The 25,722-nt window shown below is 47.4% G+C and overlaps 1 protein-coding gene across 1 annotated transcript in view; it reads left to right on the top strand.

Annotated features, from left to right (window-relative positions):
• The window catches only part of AP3B1 (adaptor related protein complex 3 subunit beta 1), a 1,191,861-nt gene that overhangs the window by 871,015 nt on the left and 295,124 nt on the right, over positions 1-25,722 (top strand). The window contains exon 24 of the mRNA XM_030193246.1: positions 10,613-10,697. Coding sequence (XP_030049106.1) covers positions 10,613-10,697 — 85 coding nt within the window. The remainder of the gene's footprint in view (positions 1-10,612; positions 10,698-25,722) is intronic.

Here is a 25,722-nt window from a genome sequence, read left to right on the forward strand (position 1 = left end):
CCCTCCAATCGGAAACTTCACTAGCAAAGGCCTTTGGTAGTCCTCGCGCGCCGATGCGCACCGCGCATGCGCGGCCGTCTTCCCGCCCGAACCGGCTCGTGTTCGTCAGTCTTCTTTTGTCCGCGCTCGGGACGGTCGTGTTTTGCCGCCGTTTCGTGCCCCTCAAGTTGTCCCTCGCGCGTCTTCGCGATTTCGCTGAAAAAAAAAAAAGAAAGACCTCGGTCTTTGTCCCTTCCCGTGTGTCCAGTTTGTTTCCCCGACATAAGTTTCCTTTCGCTTTCGGGGTAGGCCTTTTTTGTGGCCTCGGTACGGGTTTTTTCTCTCTCCCTTATTTTTGGTGCCCTTCGTCACCATCGCGAATTTTGATTTCGCCAGCGTGATTTTTCCACCCATGTCATCGAAGTCTCCCAGTGGCTTCAAGAAGTGCACCCAGTGCGCCCGGGTAATCTCACTCACTGATAGGCACGCGTCGTGTCTTCAGTGTCTGGGGGCTGGGCACCGCCCGCAGGCCTGCAGTCTTTGTGCTCTTTTACAGAAGAGGACTCAGGTAGCGAGATTGGCCCAGTGGAGCGTGTTGTTCTCGGGCTCTTCGTCGACAACAGCACCGGAGACGTCGACAGCATCAAGGCCTTCGACCTCGGCATCGACTGCATCGACGGCATCGAGGTATCGACCCTCTGCATCGTCGGTACCGAGACATCGGAAGGCTGCGTCGGCGTCGGTGGTACCGGGACCTCCGCTGTTGCTGATGTCGTCGGATGGTGGTGCTTCGACTGGAGTGCAGGTGAGGGCTGTCCATTCCCCTGCTGGTGGCGGTGAGCCTTCGGGTGGGTCTCCCCCTACCCTGAGGGCTCCTGCGGTACAGCCCCCCGACCTTCTTCGGCCTCGGCCCCGAGGAAGAGACGGCTGGATTCTACGTCCTCCTCGTCGGTACCGGGAAGCACCGGTGACATGCTTCGTTTGAAGAAATCAAAGAAGCATCGACACCGGTCACCTTCCCGCATCGGTACCGAGAGCTCTGGGTGGCTGAGGGAGTCTGCACCCAGTAGGCATCGGCACCGGGAGGACCGCTCACCCTCTGTTCAGGAGGTGTCGATGCGCTCCACCTTGGACAGCCTGGAACAGCCTCCACGCCCGGAACAGACTCTGACCTCGACGCCTGCATCGGCTTCCATGTCTTTCTCCACAGCCGCTCTGCACGAGAGTCTCCGGGCCGTTCTCCCAGAGATCCTGGGAGAGCTGTTGCGCCCTTCCCCTCCGGTACCGGGGGTGCTTGCGCCACCGGTACCGTCGAGTGAGGCGCCGGCTGGCCCCTTGCCCAGGGTGAGGTCTCCGACAGTGTTATCGCTTGCCGTACCGACTGCGGCCGCCTCCCAGGAAGACTCCCCGACGACGTCGGCGGAGGGAGCTTCGCCGGTGCTGGCGAGGGAGTCTACCTCTCGACGCTCCCACAGTGGCCATGTTTCCACGGAGTCGAGTCGGGCACGGCTTCAGACACAGGTTCATGAACTTGTGTCTGATACCGATGGTGAGGCCTCGTGGGAGGAGGAGGAGGACATCAGATATTTCTCTGACGAGGAGTCTGATGGCCTTCCTTCTGATCCCACTCCCTCCCCTGAGAGGCAGCTTTCTCCTCCCGAGAGTCTGTCTTTTGCAGCCTTTGTCCGGAAGATGTCTACGGCCATCCCCTTCCCGGTGGTCGTGGAGGATGAGCCCAGAGCTGAAATGTTTGAGCTCTTGGACTATCCTTCTCCACCTAAGGAAGCGTCCACAGTACCCATGCATCATGTCCTAAAAAAGACATTGCTGGTGAACTGGACCAAGCCTTTAACTAATCCCCACATTCCCAAGAAGATCGAGTCCCAGTACCGGATCCATGGGGACCCAGAGCTGATGCGCACTCAGTTGCCTCACGACTCTGGTGTGGTGGATCTGGCCCTAAAGAAGGCTAAGAGTTCTAGGGAGCATGCTTCGCCGCCCCCGGGCAAGGACTCTAGAACCTTAGAATCCTTTGGGAGGAAGGCCTACCATTCTTCTATGCTTGTGGCCAAGATTCAGTCTTACCAGCTCTACACGAGCATCCATATGCGGAACAATGTGCGGCAGTTGGCGGGCTTGGTGGACAAGCTCCCTCCTGAGCAAGCCAAGCCATTTCAGGAGGTGGTCAGGCAGCTGAAGGCGTGCAGAAAATTCCTGGCCAGAGGGGTATATGATACCTTTGATGTTGCGTCCAGGGCTGCTGCTCAAGGTGTGGTGATGCGCAGGCTCTCATGGCTGCGTGCCGCCGACCTGGAGAATAGGATCCAGCAGCGGATTGCGGACTCCCCTTGCCGAGCGGACAACATTTTTGGAGAGAAAGTCGAACAGGTGGTAGAGCAGCTCCACCAGCGGGATACCGCTTTCGACAAGTTCTCCTGCCGGCAGCCTTCAGCATCTACCTCCTCAGGTAGACGTTTTTATGGGGGAAGGAAGACTGTTCCCTACTCTTCTGGTAAGCGTAGGTACAATCCTCCTTCTCGACAGCCTGCAGCCCAGGCTAAGCCACAGCGCGCGCGCTCTTGTCAGCAACGTGCGCCTCAGCAAGGTCCCATGGCTCCCCAGCAAAAGCAGGGGGCGAGGTTTTGACTGGCTCCAGCAGAGCATAGCCGACATCAACGTATCAGTGCCGGGCGATCTGCCGGTCGGAGGGAGGTTGAAAGTTTTTCACCAAAGGTGGCCTCTTGTAACCTCCGACCCTTGGGTTCTTCAAATAGTCCGGCAAGGATACACCCTCAATTTGGCCTCGAAACCTCCAAATTGCCCACCGGGAGCTCAATCCTACAGCTTCCAGCACAAGCAGGTACTTGCAGAGGAACTCTCCGCCCTTCTCAGCGCCAGTGCGGTCGAGCCCGTGCCATCCGGGCAAGAAGGGCTGGGATTCTATTCCAGGTACTTCCTTGTGGAAAAGAAAACAGGGGGGATGCGTCCCATCCTAGACCTAAGGGCCCTGAACAAATATCTGGTCAAGGAAAAGTTCAGGATGCTTTCCCTGGGCACCCTTCTTCCCATGATTCAGGAAAACTATTGGCTCTGCTCTCTGGACTTGAAGGACGCCTACACGCACATCCCGATACTGCCAGCTCACAGGCAGTATCTGTGTTTTCAGCTGGGCACACGTCACTTCCAGTACTGTGTGCTACCCTTTGGGCTCGCCTCTGCGCCCAGGGTGTTCACGAAGTGCCTGGCTGTGGTAGCAGCGGCGCTTCTCAGGATGGGAGTGCACGTGTTCCCCTATCTCGACGATTGGCTGGTGAAGAACACATCCGAGGCAGGAGCTCTACAGTCCATGCAGATGACTATTCGCCTCCTGGAGCTACTAGGATTTGTGATAAATTATCCAAAGTCCCACCTTCTCCCAGTGAAAAGACTCGAATTCATAGGAGCTCTGCTGGATTCTCGGACGGCTCGTGCCTATCTCCCAGAGACGAGAGCCAACAACTTGTTGTCCCTCGTCTCTCGGGTGCGAGCGTCCCAGCAGATCACAGCTCGGCAGATGTTGAGAGTGCTGGGCCACATGGCCTCCACAGTTCGTGTGACTCCCATGGCCCGCCTTCACATGCGATCTGCTCAATGGACCCTAGCTTCCCAGTGGTTTCAAGCTGCTGGGGATCTAGAAGACGTGATCCACCTGTCCACGAGTTTTCTCAAATCCCTGTATTGGTGGACGATTTGGTCCAATTTGACTCTGGGACGCCCTTTCCAAATTCCTCAGCCACAAAAAGTGCTGACTACGGATGCATCTCTCCTGGGGTGGGGAGCTCATGTCGATGGGCTTCACACCCAGGAAAGCTGGTCCCTCCATCTGCAGATCAATCTCCTGGAGTTACGAGCGGTCTGGAACCGTCAAATTATCCAAATTCAGACAGACAACTAGGTTGCCACGTATTACATCAACAAGCAGGGGGGCACCGGATCTCACCCCCTGTGTCAGGAAGCTGTCAGCATGTGGCTCTGGGCTCGCCGTTATGGCATGTGGCTCCAAGCCACATATCTGGCAGGCGTAAACAACAGTCTGGCCGACAGGTTGAGCAGGATTATGCAACCTCACGACTGGTCGCTCCAGAGTAGTGCGCCAGATCTTCCAGGTGTGGGGCACCCCCTTGGTAGATCTCTTTGCATCTCGAGCCAACCACAAGGTCCCTCAGTTCTGTTCCAGACTTCAGGCCCACAGCAGACTGGTATCGGATGCCTTCCTACTGGATTGGGGGGAAGGCCTGCTGTATGCTTATCCTCCCATACCTCTGGTGGGGAAGACTTTGTTGAAACTCAAGCAAGACCGAGGCACCATGATTCTGATTGCTCCTTTTTGGCCGCGTTAGATCTGGTTCCCTCTTCTTCTGGAGTTGTCCTCCGAAGAACCGTGGAGATTGGAGTGTTTTCCGACCCTCATCACACAGGACGAAGGGGCGCTTCTGCATCCCAACCTCCGGTCTCTGGCTCTCACGGCCTGGATGTTGAGAGCGTAGACTTTGCCTCTTTGGGTCTGTCAGAGGGTGTCTCCCGTATCTTGCTTGCTTCCAGGAAAGATTCCACTAAGAGGAGTTACTTCTTTTTATGGAGGAGGTTTGCCGTCTGGTGTGACAGCAAGGCCCTAGATCCTCGCTCTTGTCCTACACAGACCCTGCTTGACTACCTTCTGCACTTGTCTGAGTCTGGTCTCAAGACCAACTCTGTAAGGGTTCACCTTAGCGCAATCAGTGCATACCATTACCGTGTGGAAGGTAAGCCGATCTCAGGACAGCCTTTAGTTGTTCGCTTCATGAGAAGTTTGCTTTTGTCAAAGCCCCCCGTCAAACCTCCTACAGTGTCATGGTATCTCAATGTCGTTCTCACCCAGCTGATGAAACCTCCTTTTGAGCCACTGAATTCCTGCCATCTGAAGTACTTGACCTGGAAGGTCATTTTCTTGGTGGCAGTTACTTCAGCTCGTAGAGTCAGTGAGCTTCAAGCCCTAGTAGCTCATGCTCCTTATACCAAATTTCATCATAATAGAGTAGTCCTCCGCACTCACCCTAAGTTCTTTCCAAAGGTGGTGTCGGAGTTCCATCTGAACCAGTCAATTGTCTTGCCAACATTCTTTCCCCGTCCTCATTCCTGCCCTGCTGAACGTCAGCTGCACACATTGGACTGCAAAAGAGCATTGGCCTTCTATCTGGAGTGGACACAGCCCAACAGACAGTCCACCCAAATGTTTGTTTCTTTTGATCCCAACAGGAGGGGAGTGGCTGTGGGGAAACGCACCATATCCAATTGGCTAGCAGATTGCATTTCTTTCACTTACGCCCAGGCTGGGCTGGCTCTTGAGGGTCATGTCACGCTCACAATGTCAGAGCCATGGCTGCGTCAGTGGCCCACTTGTAGTCAGGCACTATTGAAGAGATCTGCAAAGCTGCGACGTGGTCATCTGTCCACACATTCACATCTCATTACTGCCTGCAGCAGGATACCCGACGCGACAGTCGGTTCGGGCAGTCAGTGCTTCAGAATCTGTTCGGGGTTTAGAATCCAACTCCACCCCCCTAGGCCCATGTTTATTCTGTTCCAGGCTACACTCTCAGTTAGTTGGATAAGTTGTTAGGTCAATCTCAGTTATGTCCTCGCCGTTGCGAGGCCCAATTGACCATGTTTGTTGTTTTGAGTGAGCCTGGGGGCTAGGGATACCCCATCAGTGAGAACAAGCAGCCTGCTTGTCCTCGGAGAAAGCGAATGCTACATACCTATAGAAGGTATTCTGTGAGGACAGCAGGCTGATTGTTCTCACAAACCCGCCCGCTTCCCCTTTGGAGTTGTGTCTTCCCTTGTCTCTGTCTTGCTACATACGGGACTGACGAACACGAGCCAGTTCGGGTGGGAAGACGGCCGCAACATGCGCAGTGCGCATCGGCGCGCGAGGACTAGCAAAGGCCTTTGCTAGTGAAGTTTCCGATTGGAGGGGCTGCCGTGGACGTCACCCATCAGTGAGAACAATCAGCCTGCTGTCCTTGGAGAATACCTTCTACAGGTATGTAGCATTCGCTTTAATGCGCATTAACCATGTACGTGCATTAACTGTGTACACGCCTACAATATCCCTATAGGCGCCTACACAATTAGCGCGTGCACTAAAAACGCTAATGCGGCTTAGTAAACAGGGCCCTCAGTGACTTGCCCTTATGTAGGAAAACATTGAAAAAATTGAGGAATATTGGGCAGGGAGAGCTATGAATCATGTCAAAATTTCAGTATTTTCCTTGTAGGTGTGACTGTAATTATGCTTCATGAAACTCTGAGCAAATTCACGCATCTACAGTGTTTTTATTTCTTAATTTACAGTTGTATTTTACCTTGATTCAGCACTTGGGGGATGAAACATAGCCAAGTTGAGTCTTTTTTTAGAGTTTTATGTTGTCTTATTAAAATTTGGGAGACCAGGACTTGTAGGCTGTCTGAGCATTACAGCTGTCAGCTCCCACAGATATAGGTTTACTACTTTTTTCCACACCTGATCGAACTATCAGGTAACTAATTAACTTTTCATGTACTAGAGGCAAATCTTAAGTAGGAAAATTCAATTTTTCTTAACACAAATTCTGGTACAAATCTGCTTTGCAATGAATATGTTGTTAAATCACTGTTACAGGCTTGTGTGAATCATTCGGCCCACACCATTAATTCCTCCTGTAGGATGAAATTGCATTGAGAATGAATATGCTTATATTACAGTTCATCTCCTAGGAGCCTGTGCCACAAATGGTAGAATCTGCTTTGGGGCTACTTTTGACTCCAAAGTCATACTGAACATAGATTAAAGCAGTGCAGAATGGATAGAGATCCAACAAGCATGACTGCACACAAATGGGTGGTGATGATGATGTTTGTTTGTTTGTTTGTTTGTTTGTTTATTTATTTATTTATTTATTACAACATTTGTATCCCACATTTTCCCACCTATGTTGCTTAGACAGAACAGCTCTCCCAGAGCTCAGAATTTAGCATAGAGATGTGAGTAGGCACAGCCTTTCCTCACAGAATGGTTTCCTCAACTCAGTTTTGTTTTTTCTACTCAGCCAAATGGATGCTAAACAAAGCTCTTCCAACAAGTTTGTCTACAAATTATTAGAGTACATCACATGGTATTTTTTTGTCTTTTTTTTTTTGATATATCACTGAAGCCGGGATTCAGATGTTGCCTGAGATGTGGCAGAAATGTTGAAAGCTTGCACATTCATTCCAAGTGCTTAATCTTCTTGGGTGCACAACCATAACCAGAGCATTGTGCTTGTATGCCTCCTAGAACTTCTGAGGTATCACTTCAGTTGCCTCCATGGCAAAGCTGAAAATTAATGCTTTAGCTGCAAAAGGATCAAAGGAGAGTCTGCTCTTCAGAGAGGTCTTTGAACTCTGCACATACAAGTTGAGAATCATTTAAAGAATGACCCTCCACCTTCCATTGAGAACTACCAGATGACATTAAAACTGGCATGTGCTTTTTCAGAGGTTTCCAGGCCAATATTGGAGATGCCTTCTCAGCAGCAACACAGGCCTGAAGGGAAGGGGGGTACTGCCAACAGGAAAACTTATTTCATCAGTGGACAGACACATATAAGAAACTTGGACTGCAAGGCCAGCTATCTTGTTATTCTAGCAAAAAAGTAATGAGATTTGGAGGGGCATTTTCGAAAGGGATGTCCAAGTTTTGATTAGGATGTCCTCACAAAACGTCCCGATGGAAGGGCGGGGAAACCCGTATTTTTGAAACAAGATGGATGTCCATCTTTCTTTCGATAATACGGTCAGGGACGTCCAAATCCTGAAATTTGGTCGTCCTTAGAGATGGTCGTCCCTAGACATGGATGTTTCTGATTTTCAGCGATTTTCTAAACCAAGGACGTCCATCTCAGAAACGACCAAATGCAAGCCATTTGGTCATGGGAGGAGCCAGCATTTGTAGTGCACTGGTCCCCCTGACATGCCAAGACACCAACCGGGCACCCTAGGGGGCACTGCACTGGACTTCATAAATTGTTCCCGGGTGCATAGCTCCCTTACCTTGTGTGCTGAGCCCCCCCCCCCCCAAAACCCACTACCCACAACTGTACACCACTACCATAGCCCTTACGGGTAAAGGGGGGCACCTAGATGTGGGTACAGTGGGTCTGTGGTGGGTTTTGGAGGGCTCGCTGTTTCCTCCACAAACGTAACAGGTGGGGGGGGGGGGGGTATGGGCCTGGGATCGCTTGCCTAAAGTGTAATGCATCCACTAAAACTGCTCCAGGGACCTGTATACTGCTGTCATGGACCTGAGTATGACATCTGAGTATGGCAAAAAATATTTTAAAAGATATTTTTTGAGGATGGGAGGGGGTTAGTGACCACTGGGGGAGTAAGGGGAGGTCATCCCCAATTCTATCCAATGGTCATCTGGTCATTTCGGGCACTTTTTTGTGCCTTGGTCGTAGGAAAAACACAACCAAGTAAAGTCATCCAAGTGTTCGTCAGCGACGTCCTTGTTTCTTTCGATTATGGGTCAAGGACGTCCAAGTGTTAGGCACACCCAAGTCCCGCCTTCACTACGCCTCTGACATGCACCCTTGAACTTTGGCCATCCCTGCGACAGAAAGCAGTTGGGGACGTCCAAAATCAGCTTTCGGTTATATCGATTTGGACGACCCTGGGAGAAGGACGTCCATCTTCTGATTTATGTTGAAAGATGGGGTCCTTCTTTTTCGAAAATGAGCCCAATAGTGTTTCAGATCTGCTTGGATAATAGCGTACTGCCAAGTTCCAGGGCTGCACTACACATACTTTTGATGATGACACTGAAATGTCAGTGTTCTGTGCCTTAATCTACTGGTAGGGTCATAACCCACTCATCTAGACTGGTTTAGGAGGTCTCAAGGAAAAGAAATGATCAGAGAATAGCTAGCGACGGTTCAGTCCTAACCCCACCTACTGAACGGACATTAACAGTGCTCAGTTGAGGTTTGAAAAAGAGCACCACTTCTGAAACTGCAGCAGTAGTGAGTCCACGTTTCCTCCTCTTCCTGTGAGCATCCTGAGATGCATCACCTTCCATCATCCGCTCTTGGCTCCACCAAAGATCGCTAGCGACGGTGCGGTCCTAATCCCGCCTACCGAACAGATGTCATCAACAGCGCCCAGTTGAGGTTTTAAAAAAGAGTGCCATTTCCGAGTCGTGCCATCGAAAGGGCACGTCTAAGGGGTGTTACACCATAATGTGCACCTTTGAGTGCTTGATTTTCTTCTAATGCTCTCAGTCACTCTCTCAAATGGTCTTCTAAGGTTTACCATCATGCAGTAGCCTTTAATGCTCTGCTTAGCCCTCTTGGGCACTATGATGGGCAACCTGCCTAACGGCATCGTATTTAGTCAAATTCCTGTGGTATGCAATATACCTAGGAAGCCTAGGGTTCGAAAACAGCATATTTTCACTGGCAGATATCTGATAGACTGCACCAACACCTGCTTGCGGAGTGCTTCCATTGCTTCAGACCATGGTCAACTTGCCAAGTCCAAGGCATATTGAATCCTCCTCAGCAGCCTAAAGCTCACCTTCTTTTGAACTTGACCAAACAGTCCTCTGGCTTTAGAATACATGACTCACTTAATTCCCGTACCAGCAATTTATGTCAATGCAAGATCCATGGGGAACAAGGCGTTTCCTGTTTATCTCTGAGACATGGCTTACAGAAACCAATAGTCCGATACTACCCCAGTTATACCCTCCCGGTTATGATTGACTTGATTCTCTAAGACAAGGGGAAAAAAGGGGCTGGGCTTGCTCTCATTTATAAGAGCTTTCTTCATGTATCCCTAGTCAGTTCAGGGGTGTTCCCAGAACTGGAATATATGTTGTGCAAATTTTGTGATGATTCCATTGATTTAAGTCAGATTGCTGTATTCCTTATATCAGGGGCGTAGCCAGACCTTACGGTGAGAGGGGGCCAGAGCCCGAGGTTGGGGGCACATTTTGAGTGCCGCCCTGCTGCCTCACCGCCACGCCACGCTTCGCCTCACCTCGCCCCTACCACCACCTCGTGCCTTCTCGCACCCTCCTCGCACCCCCTCACCTCGCAAATACCTTTGCTGGCGGGGGTCCCCAACTCAACCCCCGCCAGCCGAAGCCTTCTTCAGTGCCGTCTCCGGCGCATCCTCGTTCCTGCCCTGCTCTTTTTGCTCCTCCTGTCCTGTGCACACTGACGCTCCTCAGTTTCACGTAAAGGAGAAAAAAATGTGTCTTATGGCAAGGCAGCTTACAAAGGCAATTTTATGGAAGAAGAAAGCTGTAGTGAGAGAAGGTATCGCAGGAAAAGGGGACAGGGAAGAAAGTTAGAATTGGAAAAAAAAGATTGTAAAGCTGAAAGGGTGAAAGGAATGAATGAAAAATCAAAGGGGAAAATTACCTGGATACAAGGGTTGAAAAATGCTTCATTTCTAAAAGGTAAAAATGTTTAGCATTTTAGATAATGTAAATTGTATGCAATTGTCATTTTGCCATTGAATTTACTCTTCAATCACTTCAAGAAAGTGGAAACTATAATTTAGTTGATAATAAAAGGATTTTGTTTTGCAGAATGTCTTCAGCCTGGAGAATCTATTACAGTTCCAATGGGTATTGATTTCTGTGATTCTACACAAACTGCCAGTTTCAACTTGTGGTAAGCTGCATTGTCTAGTGTAGTGGTACTGGATCTGTTGTGTCAATCATGTCAGTAAAGTTAAATCTATTCAGTATAAGTTTTGCCTCGGATTAATTTATCTCATGTTGGCATTTATATTCCACTTTTAACCCTGGCTAGTTCAAGATGCATTAAAGTAATTTGTTACATTATTGACATTAAAATAATTTATCATAAAACCATACTTTGTTTAAATATCAGCTATGTTACATCCCTTCAATATTATGAATAACCAGTGGGATGTTATGATACCAGGATACATAATTATATCAAACTGACAGGGCAAATCAATTTAGTGGAGGGCTGGCACTGGATTAATGAGACAAAGAAAGGCATAATCGAACGGGGCGCCTAAGTTTTCCTGAGGGCGTCCTCGCAGGACGTCTCTGCAAAGGGGCGGGGAAACCCGTATTATCGAAACAAGATGGGCGGCCATCTTTCGTTTTGATAATACAGTCGGGGACGCCCAAATCTCAACATTAGGTCGATCTTAGAGATGGTCGACATAAATGTTGAGATGGTTGACCTTAGAGATGGTTGTCCCCGGTTTTCGGCGATAATGGAAGCCGAGGATGCCCATCTCAAAAACCACCAAATCCAACTCATTTGTTCGCGGGAGGAGCCAGCATTCGTAGTGCATTGGTCCCCCTGACATGCCAGGACACCAACCGGACACCCTAGGGGGCACTGCAGTGGACTAACTGATGCACTAATTTAACGTAAAAAGCCCTTCCCTTACCGATCCCTTAGTGATTCAGAAAGGGACGGGCATGTATGAAGGAAATCGCATGCAAATGAGCTGCTCACTGTTAGCTCATTTGCACACGATTTCCTTCCTAAGGAGGGGAAGCCAGTGCAGAGCAGCCAAGCATTAAGGATGGCTGCTCTGCGCATTCCAAAGACGGCTTCATACATGCAGACAAGCTGCGTGTATAATAGCCATCTACAACCTTAAATAAATTGCCATCTACAACCTTTGAAAAATACAACCTTTTCTACAACCTTAGCAAAATACAAGTCCAGGTGAAAACGTCCAAGTGCTCGTCAGGGACGTCTTTTTTTTTTTTTAGAGTATGGTTGAAGGACTTCTTTCGCTATGCCTCCGTCCCTGCGATGGCAGTTGAGGACGTCCAAAATGTGGATGTTTCTTTGAGAAGGACGTCCATGCCTGGATGTTTCTGTGAGAAGGACGTCCATGCCTTTGCTATGCCTCCGACACCCCCTTTATTTATTTGGATTTTGGATCACAAGTAGCAGCAGTGGGATTTGAACCAGCCGCCTCTGGATTGCAAGACCAGTGTTCTAACCACTAGGCCACTCCTCCACTCCCTTGAAATTTGGCCATCCCTGTGAGGTGGGGGGGGGCAGTTCAGGACGTCCAAAATGTTTGAAAGAAGGACATCCACGCCTTCGCTATGCCTCCACTGACACACACATACCTCCCCCCCCCCCCCCCCCCCCCCCCCCTGCCAGGGACCTGCATACTGCTGCGATGGACCTGAGTATGACATTTCATTTCAGGCTGGCAAAAAAAGTTTTTAAAGTTGTTTTTTGAGGGTGGGAGGGGGTTAGTGACCACTGGAGGAGTCAGGGGAGGTCATCTCCGATTCCCTCCGGTGGTCATCTGGTCAGTTTGGGCACCTTTTTGAGGTTTGGTAATAAGAAAAAATGGACCAAGTAAAGTCGCCCAAGTGCTCATCAGGGACGCCCTTCTTTTTTCCATTATCGCTCGAGGACGCCAATCTGTTAGGCACACCCCAGTCCTGCCTTTGCTACGCCTCTGACACGCCCCTGGGAACTTTGGTCATCCCCGCGACAGGAAGCAGTTGGGGACGCCTAAAATTAACTTTTGATTATGCCGATTTGGGCGACCCGGAGAGAAGGATGCCCATCTCCTGATTTGTGTCGAAAGATGGGCACCTTTCTCTTTTGAAAATAAGCCTGATAGTCAAACAGGATTAAAGTCCTAGAGGAAACAAAATTCCATACAGAATACTTATAATCAGAAATTCCATGTTTGATTAGAAAGATTATAGTAGTAGGGATATGCTACCATCTGCCTGGCCATGATGAATGAACAGAAAATGAAATGCTAACAAAATGGCCAACATCATAACACAATAGTAATAGAGATGCAGTAACCATAGTCTCGAAAAAAAAAATCTTTAAAAATAAATTACTGTTCCTGTTTGGATTTGGTGTTCATCCCCAGTAGAATGACATAAAAGGTGAAGAGCATATAAGAAGCATAGAAAGTATTTAAAAATTCTGGAATCCACTGTAATCTGCCAACTATGAGAAATCCTCCAAAGTGAATCTTTGTCAAAAAGTCAGTGTGTCCGTTGTGAGAGGAAGACATCAAAAAATAGAAGACTGAGGACTTGAACAGCAGGAATTTTCGAATTGGAAGGGAAACTCAGCAAGACTCTGAAGTTAAAACTGGAACACTTCAATATACACATTAATGTTTACTTCTGCAGTGGATAGTAAAACGATTATGCAAAGCTTCACAACTAGAAGGACTCAGATATTCAAAAGACTAAACTCAAGGCACTGAGGATTCCCTCCTCATGGGCGATCTGCCATTTGAGACCAGAAGGGCCAAGAAACGAAATTAATAATTGTAAGATGGTATATAAAGCTAGAAGCTTAGCAGTATGTTGAAAATGGTTCACTATTTATTTATTTATTTATTTATACCCCATATTATCTCAAACATACTCGAGTTCAGTGTGGCTTGAAATAAATAAAACAGGCAAGGTTTACAATGCCATAAATAAAATATCAATTAAGAGCAGAGTAGCACAAATAAGATACAAGTAAGAACTAAATAATAAACCACTGATGGCCAGTTACAGTCTAACACACTTCATTAATGGGTAGAAGCCTCTCAAAGAGGAAAGTTTTCAGTCTTTTGCGAAATACCAAATAATCAGGCTGACCCTTGATTGCCATTGGCTGTGAGTTCCACCACTTAATACCTTGGTATCTAAAGTCTGTGGAGTAAATCGACTTATAGCTGCATAGTCACTACGATTTTGATTATGGCCACTGGAATAATGCTGCTTTCAAAGTGGCTTCCAAGCAGCAATGTTCTTTTAAAGCAGAATTCAGAAACCTGCGGTTCTGAGATCTCACAGGTTTCTGAATCTGGTGGATTCAATTTGATCTTGTTGCAGCTTCTGATACTGTTTCACAATCCAGATTGCTTGCTCTTTTGCAAAAATTTGGTATTCAGTCTACTGTTCTTCACAGGTTTAAATCTTATTTTTCCAATCATTGTCAGTTGCTATGCTGGAATTTTGAGTTATCTTCTCACAAGTATTTGGCGTGAGGAGTACCCCAGGGTTCATTACTTTCACACATGCTTTTTAATTTGTATCTTGTTCCTTTGGCTGAATTGATTGAGAGTTGGGGTTTTACATTTCACTTTTTTGCAGATGATATACAAATCATTGTTTTTATGAAGGATGACCAGTTTCAGGTCAGTGGCGTTCCTAGCCAGGATGGCACCTGGGGCAGATCGCGATGCACCCCCCCCCCCCCCCGGGTGCACGCCGCTGGGGGGGTGCCGCGGCGCGCGCCTTTCGGCTCCGAAAAGTTCGCTAATTTCGCTCGTTCGCTGCAGCTCCCTCTGCCTGGAACAGGAAGTAACCTGTTCCGGGGTAGCGGGAGCTGCAGTGAAGATAGCGAACTCGGAGCCAGGCGCGCGCCGCGGCACCCCGCAGCGGCGTGCACCCGGGGCGGACCGCTCCCCCCCCCCCCCCCCCCCCCCCGGTACACCACTGTTTCAGGTTATGTCTGATCTAAATTGTAAACTTGATCTTTTGGAAAAATGGTTAACAGATCATGATTTAAATTTGAATATAGATAAATCAGTTGTTGTTTGGCTTCCTCATAGGAACAATCCTTTTGCTTATTCATCCCTCAATTATGTGGTTGTCAGATTCCTCTTAGAGACAAAATATTAACTCTTGGATTTTATTGTGATAGTGCTTTGAAATTTAATAAAGAAATTAATCATGTTGTCAAATCATGCTATTCCCAATTGAGTCAAATCTGCCAACCTAAGCTGCTTCTGACTCGGTCTGATTTGATTAAGTTAGTATATGCTTTTGTTACAAGTAGAGTTGATTATTGTAATTCTCTTTATCAGAAGAGGCTTCAGCTGGTTCAAAATACTGCAACACGTATACTACTACTATTGATCATTTCTATAGCACTACTAGACGTATGCGTAGGTAACGCTATACACATTATATGCAGTTACTTTCTCTGTCCCTAGAGGGCTCACAATCTGTTTTTTTTTGTGCCTGGGGCAATAGAGGGGTTAAGTCATTTAGATGAATGGAATATATTATATCCGGTGTAGTCAGGTTTTTGCAGAAATTATAGTACAGAAACAGTGATTGCTTCTATCATTGCCCTTGGTAAAATGTTGCTTAGCCGTGGACAAATTGCAATTGTAATTCAGTTCGACCTGTCTGCTGCATTTGACCTAGTCTTGTTGTCCAGGTTGATTGATATAGGGATTTGAGAATTATAAGTTGGTTTAGAGAGTTTCTTACCATTCGTAACTATAGAGTGCAAAAAACAGGTAGTGCATCTGAGAGTTGGATGCCAGATTGTGGAGTCCCTCAGGGATCACCACTATCCCCTTCATTATTCAGTTTAGTGCTTCGACCGTTGAGATTGGTATTAGGTAGGTTAAAGATGCCATTTTTTGTATATGCTGACAATATTACTTTGTTTTTACTGGTAAAGGGAGTTTGGAGTGACACCTTGAAAGAGTTGGCAACTTATATACATAGAGGATTGGATTTTAAATAATAGACTTAAACTAAATTCAGAAAAAAACATTTCTTTGGTTAGGTTCATTTGATTCCTCCAAGTTCCCTTTGCATTTTTCTCTTGGAACAAATGCCTTTTATTTGATTTTTGCTCTAGAATTTTGTGTAGCAATGTTCTGTACTCTCAGTGAGATATCACTGATCTGCTAATTGTACAAATACTTGATAAGAAATAAGGTATCTCATAAAGAGCAAACCGATGCAGCCTTGGGTGATTTATTTCTTCCTAGGTATTGTTACGTCTGTGTTCATCTCGGCCTCTGGTGGCCAGAACCGGTGGCTGCTGTGGACCGTCACTCGTTCCAGATTTCAGCCCGGTCCAGATCTTCCAGGCTGCCGGGTTTGCTTGTGCCGTTTGAGCCTGCACAGCACCCGTAGCTGCCTGGTGATTGCAGCAGCTGAGTTCCAACTGCTTTTGGGCTTATCAGCCATCTTGGAACATTTCTACTTGCCTTTGCATTGCGTCTAAGGCCCTGGTATGTTGGGGTGCTGGTGCACTTCTGCTGTTTCCAGTTCTAGTTTTTGCCTACCTTGATTCTTGTTTGTTCTTGCTAGTCTGTGGATAGTTAGATTAGATTGTTGTTTGTTTGCTTGTCTCTGAGTGGTAGTTTGGTGTTTAGTCCTTGTCTGTTTGTATCCTGCTGGCTGCTCTGCAGCTTTTAGTTCTGTGTCTTGTTAGTCAGTGATTTGTTCCCTGTTTCAGTGGCTGCTTGCAGCTTCCAGTTTCTGTCCCCTAGCTTGTCCTGTCCCTGCCTTGTGTTGTATTGTCTAGCCCAGTTTTCTGCCTTGCTGCCCATGTTCCTTCCTTTCCCCTCTGACACTCAGTCCCTGTGCTGCCTAGCTGTTATCCAGCTCCTGCCCTGCCCTGCAAAGTCCTGTCGGCCACCTGAAGCTGGGAGCTTAACTCCTGGTGGAAAGTGGTCAGGTACAGGTGAAGCCTAAATGTTGTCAGAGTTCTGCCTTGCCCCTGGTGTGGGGTGGTTTTGCATGCCACTGCCACTCCTCGGCAGTGGCCCAAGGGCTCACAACCCAGTTCCAGATTTGAAAACGTGACAGGTATTGGTGGGTGGACCACCATATTGGGAGGGATAGATATACCCTAAAAAAAATACACCCCTTTCATACCAATCTTTTGAATATCTTCTATCAGATCCTTGTCTAACTTCTCCATTTGCACAGGAGGTCTGTAGATAACCCCTGTGTGGATACAGGTTCCGTCTTCTCTTTCCAGGATGATCCAGAAAGCTTCTTCTTTTCTCCAGGTTCCCCACATTTCAGCCGTTCCAACATTCTCTCTCACATACAGAGCCACTCCTCCACCTCTTCATAAGTACATAAGTACATATAAGTATTTCCTTACTGGGAAAGACCAAAGGTCCATCAAGCCCAGCATCCTGTTTCCAACAGTGGCCAATCCAAGTCAAAAATACCTGGCAAGATCCCAAAAAAGTACAAAACATAAGTACCGTCATACTGGGAAAAGACAAAGGGTCTATCAAGCCCAGCATCCTGTCTCTGACAGTGGCCAATCCAGGCCTCAAGAACCTGGCAAAAACCCAAAAACAAAACAAAAATTTAAATTAATAATGTTCAATGGACTTTTTCTTCAGGAATATGTCCAAGCCCCCTTTAAACTCAGCAAGGCCAACTGCTGTCACTACATTCTCCGGCAACGAGTTCCAGAGTCTAACTACGCGCTGAGTAAAGAAAAACTTTCTCCTATTTGTTTTAAATCTACCACAATCTAGCTTCATCTTATGTCCCCTGGTTCTATTATTGTTAGTAAGTGTAAACAAACGCTTCACATCTGTCTGCTCCTTTTTATACTGCTTATCCCAGAAATAGTGGATTTTCCCCATGTCCATTTAATAATGGTCTTTTTTAAACTCCACTAAGCTAACCACCTTTACCACATTCTCTGGCAACGAATTCCAGAGTTTAATTACACGTTGAATATTTTCTCCGATTCATTTTAAATTTACTACTTTGTAGCTTCATTGCATGCCCCCCCTAGTCCTAGTATTTTTGGAAAGCGTAAACAGACGCTTCATATCTACCCGTTCAACTCCACTCTATCATATCTCCCCTCAGCTGCCTTTTCTCCAAGTTGAAGAGCCCTAGCCGCTTTAGCCTTTCCTCATAGGGAAGTTGGCCCTCTCTATCCTTTCTAAAAAGATTATAGCCTGGTATGGTCACATCCTAGTCATGGGAATCGTTGAACCGTGTCTCCGTAATAGCAACAATATCCAAGTTTTCTTCAGACATCAGGGCTTGCAAGTCTTGAACCTTTTTACTTAGACTACGAGCATTTCTGCACATAGCTTTCCATGTGCTTAGTGAGTTTGGGTGGTTTTTTATATTTACATGACCTTTCCCTCTGCCATCATGTTTATTCTGGGGGTGACTTCCGAAATCCCCTGTTTTCTTTTGTCACCCCTACCCTCTAGTTTAAATGTCTAGAAACATACTGTCTGAATTTATCCCCAAGGATCCTTTTTCCCATCACAGAAAGATGTAGCCCATCATTAAAGTACAGCCTGTTATTTTTCCACTTATTACTCCATTCTCCTATGTATCTAAAACCTTCTTCTTTACACCAAGACTCAAGGCACTTATTGAATTTCTCTGTTTTGTGTAGTCTTTCCTCTCCCCTCCCCAATGTAGGAATTACTTCAGAAAAAGCCACAGTCCGAACAAAAAATTTCAGTCCCTCCCCAAGCTTCTGGAACGCTCTCTGTGCTGTAAACTTGCTATTGTTGGCCAGGTCATTTGTCCCCAGGTGAATTACAACTTCAGCGTTTGAAGCCTTGCTCTCTTCTCGGATCACTTTCAGTATTTGGTCTGTAGATCTTGTTGCTGAATATCCTGGAAGACATTTCACTACGTTGGAACCCCTGAACTGTGTTCCTAAGTTAATGCCTCGGATAATGGAGTCTCCGAGCAGTAATAATTTTCTGCTTTTCACAATTCTGTCATTAGTTGGGGATGTTTCTGGGGTTGTGAAAGAGTATGAGGTATTTCTTTCCTGTCTCTGGGCTTGTTCCCTGTTGACTCATTGTTTCTTGTTTTCTTGTTTTTTTTGCCATGTTTTATTCGTGTGCTGTCTTGCCCTGGATTCTTGTATGATCCAGTTCTTCTGGATTGTAGTCCAGTCCTGGATTTTGCCTTGTTTCAAAGTTCCTGGATCCCATCCCAAAGGGGACCCAAATCTAGGAGGTTGCCTGACAAGCAGCAAGTCAGTTCATGAAATTTATTTCACTGAACAGAATACTGAGCAGCTGCTTGGTCCTCACATCATACCTCAGTTCACACTACTGTTTGGCCAGTCCATAGTCAGAGATAGTGTATTCAGTCAAGCTATGCTGGTCAACCTGTTTTGTAACATCAAGAAAGTTTACATTTTTCTTTGTGATTTAGTTTTTCTGGGGCAATAGACCAAATATATATGAATTCAGTAATCCTAAGCTTGATAGTCGCCAATTTTGTGCCAGACTCTGTCCTGCTTGTTGGTGGAAAAAAAAACATTATTTGCTACCTGTAACAAATGTTTTCTGTAGATAGCAGGATTGATCCGGCACACAATTGCTTCTATCTCCCCTGCTCTGTTGCGTTCATTGTTGAGTTACAAAATTGAGAAAGACCTCTGCATGTGGGAAGGAACGTGCATTCTCAGAACTGTACTTCTGGTATAGCAGTTCCATCCTGGTGTTTGTCAAATATCATTGCCCACTTGTGTGCCTAATCAGTTGTGTTGTTTATTGAAAATATCTGTTACAGGAGAGTAACAATGCTTGCTTTCTTCTTGAAATTTTCCACTGTCAGCATAGTGGAAAGAGAAGATAGGTGTTTTTCCTTCTCAGACCTTTATGCCAGTTCACATTCAGCCAGATAGACTATTCTCTGTCAATTATCTGGTAGTGCCTTGGAGAGTTGAGTCCAGTTTCTCTACTGAGTGAGGGTGCACTGAAGCAGAAAAGACACGAAGCATCTCTCCCTCAGATGGTTGGCCTTCTACCTTTTCCAGCACAGATTTTGACTTGTGACAGAGTTGTTACAAATGAATGACATGTTGTGTGGCAGTGCTGTGGAGAGGGCAGTTTGGGAGTGTGTCTAATTTTTCAATATCATTAGAGTCTGGAACAGGAGCTCTGCTGACAGAACACAGGAGATTCCTTGGAGAGCTGCAGTGCTGAAGGTAACACGTTTTGTGTGGGAGTTTGGAAAGTGCTGCTGTGTGATTTCAAGAAACAAGGGGTAAGGAATTACCATTAAGTTCAGCCAACAAGGGCCCTGGCTCATTTTTGGAGACTTTGGTGGTGATCTTAAACACAGTTGGGCCATACTGAAAAGACTAAACATGATAGTGACCAGGTCTATTTCAGATATTTCTTCATTGGTTCAAAAGTTGATTTATTAAAACAGAATTAAGAGACCTATACTAAGGACCATGTGACTAGATTGAAGAAGCTTAAAGATGATGTGAAAAAATTTCAAAGTGTTAATGTAGCTTTGAGTAAACATAAAATGCTGGTTTGTCACAAGGTGAAACAACTGGAAAATCAAAATAAACTTCTTAATTTACAGTTTCTGAATGTTCATAAATCGCTTAAGAAATATCTCATGGGAGATGCTATACATTTATGGAAAACTCTGCAGGAAGCGCATGGTAGTGTTGCCTTTCTTGTCTCATTTGTCTTTGAGTAGGACTTGAATCATGTCGTGTCTGTCTTCAAAATGCTTAGGTCGTGTTTGTTTTTATTTGGCACATTTGATTACTCACTTCATCAATAATGATTGAGACTATATTAAAACCATCCCCCCCCCTTTTTTTTTCCCTGCCCAAATCAACCATCCTTCCTTAGCGCCTGCAGCAGATGAATCCAGGAACTGATGGGTTATGTCTGTTTACCAGTAGGCAGAGATAAACAAGACTGAAGGCTGTAATACCAGAAGGTCAGCCCCTCCATCAGTTAGTATATCTCTATCTCCAGCAGGTGGTGGACGGCTTCTCTCCAGTTCCTGAATTCATGGTCCCTGAGGGTGCTCCTGGGCTAGGTGGCTAGTTAAACAAGGGGGTGTCAACTTTGGGGGCATACCTGATAGCTGGGTCCCTCCCTCACCCCATTTTACCCTCCTCCCAGGCTAAATGTGGGCTAAGCTTCTCAGACTCCCTTCCTTCCACAACTTTAAAAACAAAACAGAGAGCTTTAAAAAAAAAAAAAAGGGAAATTTCAGCATGCACGCTTTCTGCCTGAGCTCTGCCTTGTTCAAAGAGCTGGAGTGCTCCTGCTCAGCTCGCTGCATCGGAGGTTGGCGGTTGGGGTAAGTACCAGCTCCTTTATTCTTCTCTTCCCAGGTGGTCCGATTTGGGGATGGCAGCAGAGACAGTAACACTGTTCCTGATATGGGAAAAGGCATTTGGCGGCTGGTTTGTGCAGCGTGGAGTACGCTGAGTGGCAGGGAGACGGATCACTTCCCTCTTCTGATGGCATGTTTTCCTGCGTTGAGCCACGTGGCAAGTGCGCCATCTTTTCAGGCACCGCTGAGGCAGTTTCCCCCACAGTTTTTTTGCATACTGCTTCTCCTTTTGAGGGTGAGGTAGCAGGGAGGTCTGGGATGACTTCTAGGCCTGAATTTGGGAGGACAGGCTTGGTAGAGTTTTTTTTTCCACCTGAGTTTGTCCTCCTTATGCACCAGGCCTATGTTCTTAAACGGGCTCTCCCTCAGGCGATTCCGGCTCCAGCCCCGGTGGGGCTCGGGGTCTGCCAGCCTCTTCTTGCGGGGATGATCCCACCCTCAAAAGGAGGCTGATGGCCTCGTTGTCTGAGGGAGGGGTCTTTTGTCCCCGTGATGGCTGCTCCGTCTCTGGTGGCTCTTTCTGGGGGGTCTTGGAGGCAGGCGGGCCTGAATGACGTGGAGGAGGGTGAGCCTTCTTCATGAAGAGATGGATGACCCCTCAGTGATATGACTTTTTCACAAGGAGGAACTGCCATCCCTTATTTCTCAAACCTTGGAGGCTTTGAATCTTGCAAACCTGGAGTTCGCTGCATCTGCAGCGGTTAATCCTATGATGGCTAATATCCAGCGGCCATTGATAGTGTTCCTGGTTCATGAGACCATCCAGGAACTCATTTCCATGCAGTGGGCGGATCTGGATGTTGATCTTAAAGTGGCCAAGGCCATGGCACGGCTTTATCTGGTGGGCGCTGATCGGGTGAAGCAGTTTTCTCTCCCCTGGGTGGACGCCCTGGTGACAGCGGTAACCAAGAAGACAACTCTACTGGTAGAAGGTTGGAGTAGCGTTGAAGGACATGCAGGACCTGTGTCTGGAGGCTTCTGGAGTGGGCGGAGGTTCATGCTCTTTGTTGGCTGCACACATCGCGGGACAGAACAACAAACAGGTGGTTTTTCTCAGTCGGACTCTTCTGGACGTGGCGGAGTGGAAGTTGTCCTCAGATGCGTTCCTTCTGATTTGTCTATGTTGGGAGACTCCAGAGATTGACCTCATGGCTACGCGAGAGAATGCCAAGATACCTAGATTTTTCAGCCGAAAAAGGTAACCCGGGTCCACTGGCTTGGACACCCTGCTGCAGCCATGGCCAGAGTCAGTGCTGCTCTACATGTTTCTGCCTTGGCCCCTGATAGGACGGGTCCTATACAGAAAAAGTCTTCACCAGGGACCAGTTCTCTTAGTGGCACAAGATTGGGCCAGACGGCCATGGTATGCAGACCTGATTTGGCTGTTCGAGGGCCCGCTGTTGCATCTGCCAGTGACCCTAGATCGCCTTCATTGGGGGCCCATCCAAATGGAAGGTCTCTCCCACTTTGGTCTTACGGCCTGGCTCTTGAGAGTGGCCACTTGAAGATGAAAGGTTACTTGGAAGCGATTATAGCCACGTTGCTTCAGGCTCATAAGTGGTCTACTTCCATGGCTTATGCTTGGATGTGGAGGACCTTTTCAGCATGGTGTGTTCAGCATGCTGGGTCTTCCTTTAAGGCGTTGGTTTCTCTCATATTGACCTTCCAGCAGGATGGATTCCAGAAAGGGTTGGCTTATAATTCTCTTTGGTTTCAAGTGGCTGCTCTCACGTGTTATAGAGGACACGTTGCTGGTTCTTCTTTGGCAGCTCACCCGGATGTGGTTCGTTTTCTGTGGGGGACTCCCCACCTTCGTCCACCGCTGCATTGGCTGTGTCTGCCTGGTGGTTAAACCTGGTGCTTCAGGCACTTTAGGCGCTGCTGCTTGAGCACTTGCACAAGACGTTGGAGAAAGATCTTACGTTGAAGATGGTGTTTTGGGGGGCCATGGCGTCGGCTCGCTGGATTTCGGAAATTCAGGCTTTGTCTTGATGAGACCCTTTTCTGCAGTTCTCTGAAGGAAGGGTTTTCTATTTGAACTGTTCCCTCCTTTTTGCCTAAAGTCATTTCGGCTTTTCATCTCAATCAGTCTTTATTTCTGCCCTCATTTCAGAACGAGGACTATCCAGCGGAGTTCGAGTCCCGTCGCCTTTCAGATGTGCGGAGTGTGCTGTTCCGGTATCTGCAGGTGTCAAACAATTTTCACCATTTGGATCACCTTTTTGTGCAACTTTCTGGGGTACACAAGCGAGGCCACCTCCAAGGTGACCATTGCTTGTTGGATTAAAGAGACTATTGTGTTGGCGAACATTTTACACAAGCAGATTCTGCCTGAGGCATTGCGTTCTCATTCCATGCAGGTGCAGGCGACTTCCTGGGTGGAAACTTCAGTTCTTCCATTGGAGGAAATTTGTCGGGTGGCTACTTGAGCTTCCATTACAGGATGGGTGTGGCCGTGCAGGAAGATGCGAGGTTCAAGCGGAAGTGTTGGCACGGGGGGTGTTGGCTTCCCGCCCTACGTAGGGTATGCTTTGGTGCATCCCACTAATTCCTGGATTCATCTGCTGCAGGCTCTAAGGAAGGTATTGTTACACTCTGTTACACTCCTCCAGAGGTGCAGCCTGCTTGCGCAGGGTGTGGGCATTCGAGGATGCGGCGGCCATGTTGGATGTGGGTATCTGTCACGTATACACAGCAGGAACCTAGGTTTGTTAGCCCTTGGGCCACTGCCGAGGAGCGGCAGCAGCAGGAGAATCACCCCAACACCAGATAAGGCAGACCGGAACTGGAACACAGTGGACTGGAGCAAGGCTTCACCTACACTTGGCCACCTTTCACCAAGAGTTGAGCTCTGGGCTTCAGGCTGACAAACAACAGGAACACTGGAAACACGCTGGATTCCAGGAAAAACAGCAGGCAAATGAACAATCCAGAAACAAGCCGGATCAGAGCAGGCGGCAGACAGAAGAACAGTCCAATAAACAATCCGGGTCTGGACAGGTGGCAGGCAGAAGAATAGTCCAAAAAATAAGCAAAGTAAAAGTCACCAACACGAAAAGCACAAAGGCACTGCAACAACTCACACCAAAGGAACGCCTCTGAAGAACACTGTTGCAAGGCAACTAGGAACCTTACCAGGTAGTTAATAAAGGCAGGTCACAAGGGAGTTCACCAGGTAGGGGTGCTGCTTGGTTCCAAAAAACTCCCAAAACAATCTGGAGAGCTGGAAGATCCGGACCAGACCAGCATATCTTCTGGAACATGGGAAACGGTAAACCATCACTTCGCAGCATTCCCCAGGTCTAAACCCCGGGGACCGAGGTGACTGCGAGCCAGGGACCTGGGCACAACTGTGACAGTATCTCCAGGATAGGGTGGCCATCTTGGAGATGGGCGTCTCAGGTTGTGGTGGCCATCTTGGAGTTGGGCAGCTTCAGAAGGAAGCCCATATTTGGGCGTAGAGCATCTCCTCTGATGGGGGCAGCCATCTTGGAACAGCTGCACATGTTTGAGCCTAATTCGTATACTATTTAAAGCCCTGTCACCAGTCCTTCCGTGCTTCGGCTTCTATTGCTGTAGAGATCGCGGTCCTCGTCTGTATTCTTCTGCTGGTTATCTGTTGATCCTGTGTTTTGACCCTTGGATTGTTTCCTGACTACTCTGCTGTGTTGCTGCCTGCCCAGACCTTGGACTGTTTCCTGACTACTCTGCTATGTTGCTGCCTGCCCAGACTTTGGACTGACTCCTGACTACTCTGCTGTGTGCTGCCTCCCTGGTCCCTGGACTGTGTCAGCTTCCCCACCTGTCTGGTGGCCATACACCCCGCCGGTTCCGGAAGTCCTGGTGGCCGCCTGCACCTGGGGGCTCAACTCTCGGGGAACGGCGGTCGCTTCCCAGGTGAAGCTAGGGGTTGTCTGGCTGCCTGACCGAGTGCGGTGCTGCTCCATCTTCGCCGTGCTCAGCCAGGGCACAAGGGCTCACTTCCCCAGACGTAACAGGTATTATGTCTTACCTGATAATTTTCTTTCCTTTAGCTGAAACAGATGAATCTAGGATTCCCTCCCTGTTAACCGGCACATTCTTTTTCTTTCACATGACCTCAATGCCTTTGCTTTGCTTCTTTCTCCAACGCAGATTCAGACAGAGAAAGGGTGCACTCTACATACAGTTCACTTTGATTGGGTTCTAGTTTTTTGTTGTGAGGATGTTTTCTGAGCTTTGGTTGCTTCGTTCTGGTTTCCAATTATTTTCCACTGCTTGCGAATGACATATACTAAGTGATGCAGGCACTGGCCATCTGGTATCACTGCCTTCAGTCTGTTTATCTTTGTCTCCACTTGCTGGTAGACTGACATAACCCACCAGTTCCTAGATTCATCTGTTTAGGCTAAAGGAAAGAAAATTATCAGTTAAGACATAATTTTTCCATAAAACCAAAACTCACCTTTCTCCATTAAAATCATGGAAAGGCCATGTAAATAGTCAGACCTTAGCTTAGTTTATGGGGCAGATGGTCTGAATTTATCCAGATGCAGCTAAGTAGAAAAAGTTTGTTCTTAAGATAGGAAGCATGAGGAACTGGTACATTATTTTTCTTTGCTACCTTGTAAATATCTTATAAAATATGACATGGTTAATTATGTTTTTTTTTGTTTTTCACTCAACAACTGAAGTTTTCTTGATTGAAAAAGCAGTTCTTCCTACTGATATAGTGAATGTTTAGCAATAAGCTCTTTTTGTTTTCTTTTGATTACTTCATACGTTCCTTTGATTTTATTTTCTCTCCTCACCATTCT

Source organism: Microcaecilia unicolor, chromosome 2 (genome assembly GCF_901765095.1).
Source record: "Microcaecilia unicolor chromosome 2, aMicUni1.1, whole genome shotgun sequence".
Classification (NCBI taxonomy): domain Eukaryota; kingdom Metazoa; phylum Chordata; class Amphibia; order Gymnophiona; family Siphonopidae; genus Microcaecilia; species Microcaecilia unicolor.